This window comes from Camelina sativa, chromosome 15 (assembly GCF_000633955.1).
Source record: "Camelina sativa cultivar DH55 chromosome 15, Cs, whole genome shotgun sequence".
Lineage (NCBI taxonomy): Eukaryota > Viridiplantae > Streptophyta > Magnoliopsida > Brassicales > Brassicaceae > Camelina > Camelina sativa.
Window position 1 is genome coordinate 23,954,709 of NC_025699.1, and position 16,158 is coordinate 23,970,866.

Below are 16,158 nucleotides of genomic sequence, written 5' to 3' on the forward strand. Positions count from 1 at the left end.
CCTTACAGAAAAAAAGACTGTCATCCGCAAACAACAAGTGTGTAATTGGTGGACACTTATTAGCAACCTTAATCCCAGATATGAGTTTATTCCTCTCAGCCTTCCAAATATTCGCAATTAGCACCTCCGTACAGAGAATAAACAAATAAGGAGATAACAGATCCCCCTGCCTCAAACCTCTCTCCGGTTTTATTAAACCATTTGGTTGACCATTAATTAGTACCTTATACTCAACATAAGAGACACAAAACAAAATCCAGGAGACCCATTTGTCCGCAAAACCCATTTTTCGTAATAAAGCTTCAACGAAGCCCCATTTGACCCTATCATACGCCTTGCTCATGTCCGTTTTAATTGCCTTAAATTTCCTTTTACAGGATGGATTAGTCCGAAGGCCATGAAACATCTCTTGGGCAATCAAAATGTTATCTGAAATCAGTCGACCTGGCACAAAGGCAGACTGTGTTTCCGAAACAAGTTTTGGTAACACCAACTTGAGCCTTTGACAAAAAATCTTAGAAATTACTGTGTACCCCACATTACATAAGCTAATTGGTCTTAATTCTACCATCCGGGTAGGCTTAGCCACCTTGGGAATAAGACAGATATGCGTCTGTTTCAAACTCTTATCAAAAACACCCTCCTCAAAAAACCGATTGACCATGGAAACAAGATCCATCTTGATAACCCCCCAGACCTTCTGGAAAAATAACGCTGTCATCCCATCCGGTCCCGGCGCCTTGTACGGGTGCATCATAAACAGAGCCTTACGAACCTCTGCCTCTGTGACCGGAGCTGTTAACCGCTCATTGACCTCCTCTGTAATTACCATATCAACCTCACTTAAAGCCTCCTGAAAAGACTCTGGATCAATTGAAGTAAACAAATCCTCAAAGTAGGATACTGCAGTATTACAAATATCCTCTTCTTTCGTAGACCAGTTATTATTCCTATCATGCAGTCCAATTATCCAATTCCTAGCCCATCATTGCTTTGTTTTTGCTTGAAAATACTTTGTATTTTTATCCCCCACTCTCATCCATTGATTCCGGCTTTTTGATGCCAATAAATCTCCTCAGCCCTATAGGCCTTGCGTAAACGAGAAGTTAACTCCGAAAGCACCCGCGGGTCAACCGAATCGTCCTCTTGAGCCACCGCCAGCTGATGTTTAAGATCCTCAATCATATCCCTCCCAAAAGGAACCTGAGTTTTTTGCCACTTAGATATTGCCCGTCGGCAACTCCCAATTTTAGACACAAAACTAGGTGAGCCCGGACCTTGAGCTCTACCCCAGCCCATGGAAATCGCCTCCATCAAACCCTTCTTACCAACCCAACGTCTATCAAACATAAAACACCGACGTCCTCGCGGTCGCTTAGCCCCAATACTCACCACCAGAGGTTTGTGATCAGAAGCGATCATAGGCAAATATTCAATAACCGTGTCCANAGAAATTACTGTGTACCCCACATTACATAAGCTAATTGGTCTTAATTCTACCATCCGGGTAGGCTTAGCCACCTTGGGAATAAGACAGATATGCGTCTGTTTCAAACTCTTATCAAAAACACCCTCCTCAAAAAACCGATTGACCATGGAAACAAGATCCATCTTGATAACCCCCCAGACCTTCTGGAAAAATAACGCTGTCATCCCATCCGGTCCCGGCGCCTTGTACGGGTGCATCATAAACAGAGCCTTACGAACCTCTGCCTCTGTGACCGGAGCTGTTAACCGCTCATTGACCTCCTCTGTAATTACCATATCAACCTCACTTAAAGCCTCCTGAAAAGACTCTGGATCAATTGAAGTAAACAAATCCTCAAAGTAGGATACTGCAGTATTACAAATATCCTCTTCTTTCGTAGACCAGTTATTATTCCTATCATGCAGTCCAATTATCCAATTCCTAGCCCATCATTGCTTTGTTTTTGCTTGAAAATACTTTGTATTTTTATCCCCCACTCTCATCCATTGATTCCGGCTTTTTGATGCCAATAAATCTCCTCAGCCCTATAGGCCTTGCGTAAACGAGAAGTTAACTCCGAAAGCACCCGCGGGTCAACCGAATCGTCCTCTTGAGCCACCGCCAGCTGATGTTTAAGATCCTCAATCATATCCCTCCCAAAAGGAACCTGAGTTTTTTGCCACTTAGATATTGCCCGTCGGCAACTCCCAATTTTAGACACAAAACTAGGTGAGCCCGGACCTTGAGCTCTACCCCAGCCCATGGAAATCGCCTCCATCAAACCCTTCTTACCAACCCAACGTCTATCAAACATAAAACACCGACGTCCTCGCGGTCGCTTAGCCCCAATACTCACCACCAGAGGTTTGTGATCAGAAGCGATCATAGGCAAATATTCAATAACCGTGTCCAGAAACTGATCATGCCAATCCTCCGTACCTAAAGCCCGGTCTAACCTACACCGAATTGGTTTCTTATCCCTCCAGCCTTTCCATGATAACCAATCCCCAAGATATGGGAATTCCAGAAACCCGCAATCCTGGATCATACCATTAAATGAGCGGAATGACGCCGCGTGTCTTAGCTTACCCCCCTCTTTTTTTGTGGTTCCCTGTTAGCTCATTAAAATTCCCAACAACCAGCCAAGGTGCTGATCTTACAGAACCTATCCGTAATAACTGTTCCCATACCATATCTCGCTTTTTGGATACTGGGTCCCGATATACAAAGGTTATATGAAAAACTCTGCCATTGTGTAAAGCTTCAATATCAATTAATCTATTTGTGGCCAAGACAATCGAGATATCAAAATCATCTTTATTATAAAATAAATCTAAACCTCCACTTGAACCAATAGGTTCTACAGTTTTTAAATTTTTATAACCAAAATGACCCACAAATTGTTCCATAAAAGAAAAAGATTGTTTTGTTTCCATGAGAAATAAAAAATCTGGCATATGTTTATGCCATAAATCTCTGAGATTTCCAATTGTGGTCTTATTACCAAACCCCTGGCAATTCCAACTTAATACATTCATTTAAAGATATTGGGTTTTGGTGGCTTTCCTCCACCGTGACATCCCTTATCTCCTTCCTGGGACCTTGTTGTGATTCCGCTTACCCCAGATTCCTGACCATTTGAAGGAGGCCTACGTCTAGGAGACAGGAGCATGTTGGCATTCCTCTTCTTAGTAGAAACTCCCCGAAGCACCAAGACCCCCTTCCCCTTTTTCCCCTTCTCGCCTACCTCCACCTTAGTTGAAGTTCCCGTACCAGACTCTGAAAGACTGTTATCCACGCTTGCAGGCTTCGCTTCTTCTAACTCTCCCTGCCCTTGATCAAACTCCACCTCCTCCAAATCAGATACATCCACGTCTGTACTCGCTTTCTCCCCCACCACAACACCGAACACAGGGTCCACCGTGACCTCCTCACTAGCCTCATCGTGGTTCAACATTACAACATCAACCCAATTTTGTTTTTTGTCCTACAAATCTCTCAGAATCACCATAAATCTCACCAAATCATCATGATGAGGTAGAAAATATATTTTAATACAAGTAGGTTCACTAGATTTTATATGGGAATGTTTGTGTTTAAGAATGATTCTTTTTTAATTTCTCACTATGTTGTAATATGAATCTCATATATCATAAAACGGAAGTACACAACTTTTTTTGTAGACTATATAATTTTTATAAGTTAGTTATAAAATAGTTTATAGATTAAATATAGGTTGGTTACAAAAAAAAAAGTTATAGATTAATTGATCAATATTTGGACTATATGTATACACTTAAGAATATCCCGAAAAATCTTCTTAAAAAGAATATTCCAATGATTTATATAATTTCCAAAATAAAACTTTAGTATTCCATGTATTGTTACAAAATATATACTGTTAGGTATAAAAATATATTGTTACGCGTAAAAAATAATAAAATCTTGGCAATTTATCACATTTAATCGTGATTGTCTAGATCTTATTGTGTAGTTGAAAATAAAATCTTACATTAACACGGTCATATTAAAAAACTTTCACCAAACATGCTTAAAAATTAAATAAAAACAACAACAAGTACATAACCATTTCTCATACATAAAATTACAAAATTAACAATATAAACTTACAAAATATGTGTTTTTTTCAAGCCATCATATTTAGCATATGATTTTATTGCATAATGTTTTAATCAAAAAAACTTTTTAAAATAATCATTTAAATTATATTTTATTTTAAAATTATAATATAAATAAAAAGACTTTCAATCCGTGCTCTAGAGCAGGGATTCTAATCTAGTAAGCTTTTTATTCTCACTACAAATGATGTTTAGACATGTACTTGTTCTGAGAAGCGACCTCATTCGGATTTCAGATATCAGACCGATATCGAATACGGAATACCTAAAATATTTGGTGTATGGAGCTGTCTTTATATCGGCTTCCTATATGTAAAAAGGTTTCACGTAGCCTTCTCTAACACGCAATTAATTAATTAAAACATACATATGATGTGAGTGATCGGGTACTTACGCGCTTGCTTGCTTGGTTGCATGATTTTTCTAATGAACTGATGCTCCAAACTACCTCTTAATGTCAAATGTGTGAAACTACTTCTTTTAGCTAAAAGTTATATCCAAAACAAAATATCGATTTTCATATATTCATAAATATACAGATAAAAGTTACCAATTCAAACGTTATTTCTGACTTTTTGTAATAACAATTGTTAAAACATATTTTCTGAATTCTTTAATGTTCCTTTAATTTGGAGGCTACTTTTATTAATTCTAGTTTTTTTTCACGTATATACCTGACTAAATTTTGGTAGATGAAGGCAAGGTTCGGTTTCCACGACTCTACCGTCGCGAACAAGGAAAAAGACACAAATGATATATAACAATCACGGTCGTGATTCGTGAAACGCTGTTAGCCATTGAGAAGAGTCGCCGCAATTATTGGAAATACTTTGCAAGGACGGACAAAAAAAGTCATATCTTCATCTAAAGACTAAAGCTAAAGAGTCGTTGCAATAAATTCAAAGTCCCCACGATAGAGATAAGACGCAGCAGCGGTGTGTTAGTTTGTGACTTTGTGTACATGTTTTCTATCACATAAAGTAGTCGTAGATACTATGCTACCGAACAGGACTAAAATTCACGAGAGGCATGGGTCTTGCACTCTTGCTCTATTTAGGAGGGTACAAATTTGAGATAGAAGGAGAGAGAGGAGTTGCTTTTAAAAACAAAAACGCAAATCATATGGTCACCTTTTTTTATTTAGCTAGGATCAATATATGCATCGTAAAGAGTTACAAAAATAAGGAATGCAATGGGTAAGAAATTCTTGGCTAAGAATAAAATAAACGAATATATTTTTTATTCTGAAAACTCATAAAATGTAAAAGTTCTTTTGATTTAGTCTCCATTCCAAAAATATCAAATGAATAAGTGCAAAAATGCGATACATTTCATATTTCGATATATAAAATTTAATAAATATGAGTCGACAGAGAAAGTTGGGGCGAGTAGTTCTCACACGCGGCGATTTTTTCTCTCCCAAATTCTTCTTTTTCTTCTGATTACAATTTCTTGCACCATTGTTGGGGGTTCTCCATCGATTCCGGCGACGACGAGAGCCCCGAGGCTCATGGCGCTTCATCCGTTAACTGCTGCATCAATCCGGTGAAAGCTTTGTGGTCAAAATCAAGGGAGCAGTGGAAGGGAGAAGTTTCCTCGACACACCAACGGTAAGAGCTCTATCGGCGGTGGTGCGACGAGGAGTAGAAAAGGAAGATTCATGGCAAGGGTCGAGAGAGGAGGTGGTTAGATCTGAAAATCGGAGATTCTGGAGGTTTTTCAGGGTTGTTGTTCGATAGGGGAGGTCGTCTACGGCAAGGAGGAGATAAGCCACCGTCGAAGGTTTCAGATCTACTCCCTACCGCCTATCTCTTCTCATATATGAGCCTGTATCTCTTCGACAATGGAAGCTCAGCTCTTTTCTTCCTCCTCAAAGCTGCTCTACGGTGGCGGGATGGCAACAGATCTTGGATCACCATCTCCGTTTAACTCGCGTCGTCCAGGCTCGTCGGAGGTCCTGTTCTGATGAGCATCCGCAAAAGTTTGGGCGGCGGCTTCAACTGTTTTCTTCAGTTGGAGATTAGGGTAAACGATTGCCAGTTTGATTCCGGTTCGTATTTAAACCTGGATCAATTTTGATTCACAATTATTACTTGGTTTGATGTATGTAGTTTAGGCCCTTTGGAGATTGTAATGGGGCTAAATCCGAAAATAGGTCATTGGGCATTTATTTATAAAATTGAATACCTTTAATAAAAAAAAAATTAATAAATATAACCGCAAAAAACATTCTGCCATTTTATTTATGTTTTCAATTTTTTTTTTTAAATAGAATAGATTATATATAAATGTCAAAACAAGTTATCCAATAGTTTTAAATTATACACATATAATTCACATGGCGTGCATGTTATATGTTTGACTTTATATAAATACCAAAGACAAAGAAGATGGAGTAAGAACCTCAAAGTAGAGAAGAAAAAAAACTAAGAGAGAAAGAGAAAGAGAGAGGATGGTGATAAAGAGAATAGAGCTATGCATAGGGATTATGAAGATAGCAATGGAGTTCTTGGTGGTGGTGGCTGACGCCGTCAGAACCTTCTTGAGCCACTCTTCTCCGCCTCATGCTCACCACCGCCATGGCCTCTACTCTTACTCCCCCTCCCCTTATCGCCCTTCTTCACCTTACATCATCGGCTTTCTTCCCTGAGTTTGTATATTGTCTTTATTTCCTTTGATAAATGAATGTTCATGTACATTCAATATTACTTAATTTCCAAAAAAAATAAGAACTAGTTTTAGTCATTCTCATACGTTATCACTTGAGTTTGTAATTATTTGTTTCCTTCTCTAATTTCGTGTTTTAGGTTCCAGTGTTGAAATTTTGTTGTGGAAATAAAATACTTGTAACCGTGGATTACGATATTAAACTATTTCTTGCAACAGTAAATGACTAAATGTTACCAAATTGGAACAGAACAGATCTGAAACATAGTTGGGCAAACTGAAAAGAGGTTGACGAATAAGACGTGCGTAAACACACTGGTCCCGTTTTCGGACAATAAGTCAATTAGACGTGTCTAGGTTCAACCGATTTCTCATTAATTTTATTTTATGTGATTTATTAATAAGCCTGACAACTTAATTGACGCTTAAGCTTAACTTGTCAACTGTTTGTTTATTGCGTGATAAGTGTTTACAAGTTATCAAAAGTCACACATAATTCTATATTCTTTTTTCTTTGTTTCCTACCTAAACCGTCGAAGCTACACATAACCTAAATCCACCACGACATTAACCTTAACAGTTTCTTTCAAAGACTTATATAGTTTAATTGGAGTAGCTAGAGGAAAAAAGATTGAGTGATGTCTTGTCAGATGCTTCTAGTTTCTGTAGTTATAGATTTTACCTCATTTAATTATAAAAAGCATTATAAAATGCTTAGTTTCTAATTTCGCTGTAAAGAAATGTAATAAGGTAAAAAAGATTGGTCAGTCATTTCAATTGCAGGTAAGACTAGGACGGTTAAACCACAATCAAGTTGTCGATTCGGTAAAAAGCGTATAAAAAATGATGAACAAATCGCCAATTCGGTACATATTTGTTTGGTTACCACCAAATACATAATTAGGTTGGAACTTGGAATAGAAACATACTGATCAGATTTTGTAACGCGTGCTTATGAGTATTTGTGTATATGTTGCTAAAATAGTTGGACCATTTTATGTTAATTCTGATGCAACCGATCAGACACAATCATTTTTTAATCGTTCCCGTACTTGATCATACTACATATAGGATATAGCCAATCCACAAATTTATTATTCTTTATCTTTAAGTCTTAGCAAGATATATTCTTTGTTTATTTAGAAACAGCCACTTTAATGCTATTTATTTGGAGGACCGATTTTGCAGGCATCTTTATGAGGACCACTTTTGAGCCATGGTTGATTCTTTAATTGTTATTTTATTGTTATTTATAGAGATTCTCTAACTAAATTATACTCTCTTCGTTTCAAAATCGAAAATATAGGATGTTTTAAGCAAAACACGCAGATTAAGAAGTTTTTACTTTTAACAAGTTCAACTAATCAGAAACAATACTGCATAATATAAAATATTAAACTAATCTAAAAGTTGCATTGAAATTTAAAAGCATTCTATATTATGAAACAAAAAACTTCTCCAAAACATCCTATATTTTGAAACGGAGGAAGTATAATTGTTTAGATAAAATCTCTTATATATTAATAGAGAAACATTCTCTTGAAAAAGCTGATGTGTCGCCGCCAGAAAATTCGAGACACATTTAACTATTTAGCCTCATTTAAATTTATTATTTACAACTATATGCCATTATATTTTTGACAAAATAAATAAATAAATGTGTTATTTTTAAAAACTTTATCACTTAACTTTATCAATCCCCTACATATTAATAGAGAAGCATTCTCTTAAAAAACTGATATGCCGCCGCCAGAGAGCTCGAGACACATTTAACTATTTAGCCTCATTTAGATTTATTATTTACAACTATATGCCATTGTGCTTTTAACAAAAAAAAAATAATAATAAATGTTTTCTTCTTAAAAACTTTATCACTTAACTTTATTAATATTAATTAAGTTTAAACTTTAAATATATTTTATATGTTAGAAAAACTGATTTATTGAAATGCATGTATGACCCACACGGATCTCATGAATTCAAGCGGGATGGATGCAAAGATATTTTACGGCTCAAAATATTTAAACCCGTTGCGGGATGGCTTAGCAGACGGGTTTGATCGGGTAAACAAATTTATTTAAATTATCTGTTTCATGAAATTTTAGGTTTTTGTGATTTTTATCTTATTTGATAATTTAAAATTTTGATAGAAAATCTAACGATTACTAATTTGGTTCACATTCTATCCAGATCCGCCATCATGTCAATCAAAAATTTATTGTAAAATGATAACTATTTTAAACTTTCATAAAACTTGATGAATTCAAACCAGTATAAGTTTTTTTTTTGGTAGGAGACAAACCAGTATAAGTTTGTATTATAAATGTTATACTAAATAAATATATTTACAAATGTAATATTTCAAACAAAAATTTTACTCTGTGCAACATCACGGATTATTACCTAGTATATTTTGTTTTTGTTGCGATTGTTTTTTGAACATTTTTTTAAAAAACATCTTGAGTATGAGTTTAAGAGATAAAAACATTATATTCATGTCTACGTTGTGTAAGAATATAATTTTCCCTGCAATGTGTTGAAACTCAATCTAGATCCTTCCCTGCACGAAAGGAGACAGAAAGCAAGAGCTTGAAATCCTGCGTGGAATAATGTTCTCGGATCTTTTGTTTCAAATTAATCTTGTTCTCACACAAGAGTTGACTACGATTTTGTTTCGTTTATGTGCACCAAATTTATTATGATTATAATGAACCAACGCGCGTTTGGATTCTGATTTCGCAAAGCAAACACTTCCTAGGTTTGCTTATTTTAACGCATTCATGAATACCGGCAGCATAACAAGCTACGGACTCAGCAATCAGCGACCTCTCTAGCCCTATGACCCTATCCAGAGTTTTTTGTTTGTTGACGACGTCAGCCCAATTTTTAGTTATTTTCCTAACCCGCTAAGCCTTCCAATATGAGATTAATAAATCTGTAATCTTTGTACTTGCTATTGGTGGACGACCTCTCGCGTCTCCCCAATGTACTTAGTTCTCATAATTTTCTCCTGTAATTTTTTGTTTGAGTTTTGTTTATATTAATTAGTAATTACTATATATGAATGGTCTTCCACATTTTCATGTGGTATTGAATGAGCTTGACACACTTTAATAGTTGTTAGAATCCTCAAACTTCACAATATGTACACGCCAAAGATATTCCTATGATCACGCACTTAGTTGCGATGCCGATGTCGATGATTACCACTTTTTATCAAATTGTATTGTTGTAAATCACTTATTCTCATACAACTATCCACAAAACCGTCATCCCCTTCTTATGTGGCATCATAAACCTTCACCACCACCACCAACAAATCATGTTACTAAAAGCATGTTTATTGTAAAACCAAAAGTATATAATTAAAAAAAATCAAGACATTCCATAAAAATATAAGCTAACTGCAAACATTGTATGTCATAAATACTAACTAGGAGATATCCATACTACAACACTAGGTTACATTTTTTTTTTTTTTTTCAACCAAACATTAATAAAATTAAAAGAGAATTCCAAGATTGGTAGCTCAACCCTGAAGAAAAGAGTTTACAAAAGTGGATTCAAAAATTAAAGATTTTGAAGACCGGGCAAGATAGTCAGCCCTTACATTTAAGTCTCATGGGATCCTGGCTAGGGTGAAGGAAGGGAAAGAAGATCGGAGCAATGAAAAATCCTCCAGCAGATTCGAGAAAGCGGGCCAATCCTCTGGCGTCTGCACCATCGCAACTAGTTCTGCACAGTCCGTCTCAAAAGCCTGACAATCAACTCCAGCCACCAGTAAAGACTCCATAGCCCATATCAGTGCTTGTAATTCCGCATGTAAGGGAGTAAGGCCTCTCCTATGACTCCGTGCTCCCAAAAGCAGCGTTGAATCTTCTCCACTACAACACCACCAACCCAAACCCTGAAAAGGGTCCGTACCTTTCCAAGAACCATCGACCTGACAACGGGGAAAGGAACCCATGTCCTCTAATAAAAGTAGAGGATACATATATCTCACTGAATAAGACTTTGCCTCCTTCCACAATAATTTATCACTAACCGCTTGATTCAAAATATCAATTGGCTCTAATTCGGTACCCTGGAAAACCTTTTTATTTCGATCTTTCCAAATTGACCATATAATCCAGGGAAGACGAAGAGCTATATCGGAAACCCGAATTGTGAAGACGCCTGCCAGAATATGAAGTCCAAATTCGCATAAATCGAGGCATAAGGAAAGCCTCCCGTATCTAACAACACAGGGGATAACTCCCAAATACATCGCGATCAAGGGCACTCAAAAAGCGCATGGTTTATAGTCTCCACTGCAGATGCACATCGCTTACACAAAGCATCACATCGGACACCCGATACGCAAGCCGTTCTAACACAGGTAGAGTACCCGAGGAAATCTGCCAGAAGAAGTGTTGAATCTTCGGGGGTACATATAATTTCCACGACTGAGCCCGTAGGGGCATACATGTCGGCCCATACTCAACATCCGTGATTAATTTTCGGGCAAGCCGATATCCTGATTTGACCGAATACTTCTCTGACTTAGTAAAATGCCATAATAATCTATCCGGTTGATAAGTTTTACTAATCGGTATACTCCGAATAAGTGATATATCCACTGGATAAAAAAAAACTCCTCAAGAATAGGCAGATGCCAATCCTTTGTAACTGGGTTAATTAAATGATTAACCATCAAACTCGGAAGCCACAATCTCCCCCTACCATTCGCTGATCTTGGACGAGTATCCGGTAACCATGGGTCACGCCAAACCAAAATGGAGCAACCGGAACCTACCACCCATCTCGCTCCCTGTTCCACGAAACCCTTGGTTGAATAAATATTCCTCCATGCAAAGGATGGGTTATTTGGTTTTTTTGCCATCAGAGGATGTTTGTTTCTAAAATATCACCCTTTCATCACCCGAGCCATTAAGGACGTCGGATAGTGGATTAGCCTCCAAAATTGTTTGGCCAGCATGGCTTCATTAAATTGATCGTCCGCAGCGGATGGGGGAGTTTAGGCCGATTAGTCTATGCAATGTGAGTTACAAAATTATTTCTAAAGTATTGTGTTTTCGGCTCAAGCGTTTATTGCCTCTTTTGGTTTCATAAACACAATCAGCCTTTGTTTCTGGTCGTTTAATTACATAAAATATTCTTGTGGCTCAGGAGATGTTCCATGGACTAAAAACTAACCGCCGGTGTAATTCGGAGTTTTTGGCATTTAAAACGGATATGAGTAAGGCATATGATCGGGTTGAGTGAAATTTTTTGGAGGCGGTTTTGGTTCAATTAGGATTTGATAGGAAATGGATCTTATGGATCATGTGGTGTGTCTCGTCAGTGTCGTATCAAGTTCTTTTGAATGGTCAGCCCCGAGGTTTTATTAGACCACAGAGGGGACTACGGCAGGGTGATCCTTTGTCACCATACTTATTTATTCTCTGCACAGAGGTCTTGATAGAAAATATTAAAAAGGCTGAAAGGGAAGAGAAAATAACGGGTATTACCATCGCCCGTGGTAGTCCTACCGTTTCACATTTGCTATTCGCTGATAGCCTTTTTTTTGTAAGGCAAAGGCGAATGAATGTAGGATGGTAATGGATATAATCGGCAACTATGGTAGAGCATCAGGACAAGAGGTTAATCTGGCTAAATCCTCTATCATGTTTGGCAAAAAGGTTCCTACAGAGATATGATCTCAGTTGAAGTTAGTTATTGGTATTTCTAAGAAGGGCGGTATGGGTTCTTATTTGAGTATTCTTGAAAATCTGCAAGGCTCGAAAACTAAGGTTTTTAGCTACGTTAAAGATCGGTTAGATGATCGAGTAAATGGTTGGTCTGCAAAGTGTTTATCGAAGGGTGGTAAGGAAATTATGATTAAATCGGTGGCTTTGGCACTTTCTACCCATGTTATGTCATGTTATAAACTGCCACAGGATTTGACGTCTAAACTAACAAGTGCTATTTCCACCTTCTGATGGAAGTCCAATGATAAGGCACGAGGTATGCACTGGGTTGCTTGGGATAGATTATGTAAAAATAAATGTGAGGGGAGCCTAGGTTTCCGTGCTTTGGAACGAGGTTACATTTTCTCCAAAGATTGTAATATAGTCTACAACTTATAGTTGTATTAATTTTTTAAATTATTTTGTTTATGACAATGTTTATTTTAAATATTGTAATTGTTTGGTAAATCGACATATATTTTTCTAATTTCACATGTATATTTTTGTATATATGATATCAAATAAACAAATAAACTGATAGTAGAAATAAAGAAATAATAAATAGATTACACATGGCTGTCTGCCTGTGTAATTGAATTTAGTTTTTTTTAATTACATATTGTTTGAAAATATAATTAAACGGATATTCATATAAACAAATTGAATATTCAATTAAAACAAATAGATTGATATTAGAAATAAAGAAATAATATATAGAGTTACTCATGGCTGTGTAATTGAATTTAGGATTTTTTTTTTAATTACATGTTGTTTGAGGATATAATTTAACGGATGGTCATATAAAAAAATTGAATGTTCAATTAAAACCAAAAGAAATTCTAAAACAAAATTCAAAAAAATTAGAAAACATAAAGTCACCGCAACTATTGGTAGATTAATATTTTATGTATAGTAGTATATTGATAACTGTAAATTCCGTAATTTTATTGATATAATATGACTATTTAGTTCATATTAGTATATTGTAATTTTGGATATGGCAAAATAATTATATGTGTATAGTCTTAAAACATTCATTAGTTCATATTCTTGTCTTATTATACCAGATTAATATCTAATGATCTCATTATACAAATTCTTTTAGAAAATTATATTGTTTCAATTTGTCTGATATATACTATCATTTTATATTGTTTATTTGTCGTATTTGCACGCATTATTTGGTGAAATATTTTAAAATATTAATTATAATATTGTAATTGTGAGCAAATAAAACTTCTTAAATTATCAACCCACATTATTTTATTTTTTCAACTCGCTGATGTGGAAAGTTATACACACATTTTTCATATAGATTGAGTAATATATGTTTGTTTTAAAAAAATTTTAAATCACAACATATGTAGGAAAAAAACTACTGCTTACCAAAAAAAATATTTATTTATTAATGATATGTATTTATGAGAATTTAAAACAGTTTGTAAATGAAATCAAAGAAAGATGATAGGAAAATAATAATTTAAAATCTAACAAAAACTTATAAATATAATAATTAAAAATAAATCATATTTTATTATATCAAATCTTAGTTTTCAAATTTGATTAGGTAACAATAATTGAAGTTTTAATGACTCTTTCATACATAATTAATTTGAGAGAGAAATTTTTTATGAGTTTAAGAATTAAATTACACTTAATGACAAAATTTTAAATGATCATCTTAAGAAAAATGTCATTTGATGTAAATATTTACGAAGAAAAAGTGTAAAATTATATGGATATTTTTCCCTTAATAGCCATAACAGTGTATAGATTATTTCTAAATTAAAATTTGAGATACACATCATCAAATTATCAAGTAATATATATTAAATTATAAAATTAATAATCACAATATCTCTAAACTTTAATTAATACTACTATATAATAACACTAATTCCCTATCATAAAATATGATAGAAATGTTGCTAAAGTTTATTTAATCAATGATTTATATCTTCTTTATAAATACTTAAAACAGAGAAACCATAAAACCATAAAACCTAAAACCTGGCAGTAACAGACACAATGACGACGACTCTTCCAACATCGTTTTCTTCATTACCGGAGGACATCGTTCTCAACTGTTTGGCTCGTGTCTCTAAATTCCACCGTCCAACTCTTTCCTTAGTCTCCAAGTATTTTCGATCTCTCATAGCTTCCCCTGATCTTGAGGCCACACGTTCCCGCAACGAAATAAAAGAAGAGCACCTCTGCGTCTGCTTTGACGTGCACGCTGATCCTCGCTGGTTCACTCTTCTACCATTTCCGACACAACAGAAACTGAAACCAATCCCTTCGCCGTATAAACATCCCCGTTTCTCCACCGTTCTTTCAATCGGTTCAGAGATTTACATAATCGGAGGCCTCGTCGAATATGGAAAGAAAGGCAATAGAGTGTTGGTTCTTGATTGTGAATCACATCAATTGCGTAGACTACCAAATATGCGTCTATGTAGAAAATCTCCAGCCGCTGATGTAATCGACGGTAAGATTTACGTGATTGGAGGCTCTAACTCCCACAAAATCAAGAATTGGGGAGAGGTTTATGATCCAGAGACCAAAATTTGGGAGCCATTATTGCCTACAACAGTACTAGATCTCACAACTCGTAAGAGTGTGGTTCCAGGTAAACTGGTAATGGGTGGAAAAGTTTATGATATGTATGGTTTGGAGTTTAAGTTGAACACGAAGGTGTGTTTGGTAGAAATAGAGACATTGATGTACCAAATATCGATTTCGGATGGGATGTTAGTGTGGTGTGATCTAGAGGAGAGTTTGGAGTTGAGTCGTAAGGTTGAGGGACTTGAAGGAGTGGCCCGTGATTCATATTTTACTAGTTATCTAACTTGTGTGGCAAGTTACGACCGAGGAAGGAGAGTAACAGTTTGGTGGAAGTTGACTTGTGGAAATTGGGCTTTCGATGAATGTAAAACAGAGATCTGGTGTGCAGAGATTTCGTTTGAGAGACGCGATTTAGGAAGGCTTTGGGGATTTGTTGAATGGTCTAAGAATGTGTGTATTTTTGACCAATACAAACTTTATCCTGATTTATTTTTGCATTATGCTATTGTGACATACTGATCATTGGAATTTTATTTTAGTTTTTCGATTTAGTTTTACAATTTGTACGGATTTTTTCTTTTAGGTTTTTTTGGTACAACTAGCATGATTTTTTAAGAGATTTTATTTTGTGCTTGTTTAAAGAAAATATTACATTGTCTTTTAGACTATTGGTTCCATAATTAGTTACGAAGAAATGGAACAAGCTCAAGAGTTGCTTTCTTGCTGAAAATGATCGATCCGGTTTCTTCTAAGTCAATGTCTTTGGTAGTTTTCCCTTGAGGCAATCCCCAATCGAAGAAGTAGAGCAAATTCAACAGTCCCATTTCGACGTTGGCGAAGCCGATTCCCATCATCATCCCTGGACAGATTCTCCTACCAGAACCAAATGGTAAAAGCTCAAAGTTTAGTCGTCCTTTGTAATCTATGGAACTGTCAAGAAACCTTTCAGGATAAAACTCATCCGAGTTGGTCCAGAGATTTGGATCACGTGAGATAGAGTAAATGTTGACTATTGAGGATAAGTCTCTAATTTAAGATAAGGCTTAGGGGTTTTTGTGATAAGGCTTAAAACCTAAGTTTGTGCTGTTTG

General features: G+C 35.8%; 2 protein-coding genes across 2 annotated transcripts; both read left to right on the forward strand.

The window, feature by feature from the left end:
- Positions 6,462-6,992, forward strand: LOC109129214. The gene has a single exon (XM_019236952.1). It carries the CDS (start codon positions 6,560-6,562, stop codon positions 6,755-6,757), a length of 198 nt encoding a protein of 65 aa, XP_019092497.1. The 5' UTR covers positions 6,462-6,559; the 3' UTR covers positions 6,758-6,992.
- Positions 14,524-15,661, forward strand: LOC104747402 (putative F-box/kelch-repeat protein At3g46050). Its single transcript, XM_010469028.1, has one exon. The coding sequence runs from the start codon at positions 14,532-14,534 to the stop codon at positions 15,585-15,587; it is 1,056 nt and encodes a 351-aa protein (XP_010467330.1). The 5' UTR covers positions 14,524-14,531; the 3' UTR covers positions 15,588-15,661.

What these genes read in the sequence shown, in the direction of transcription:
- LOC104747402 (XM_010469028.1), top strand. Translation starts at nt 14,532, where the DNA reads ATGACGACGACTCTTCCAACATCGTTTTCTTCATTACCGGAGGACATC.
- LOC109129214 (XM_019236952.1), top strand. Translation starts at nt 6,560, where the DNA reads ATGGTGATAAAGAGAATAGAGCTATGCATAGGGATTATGAAGATAGCA.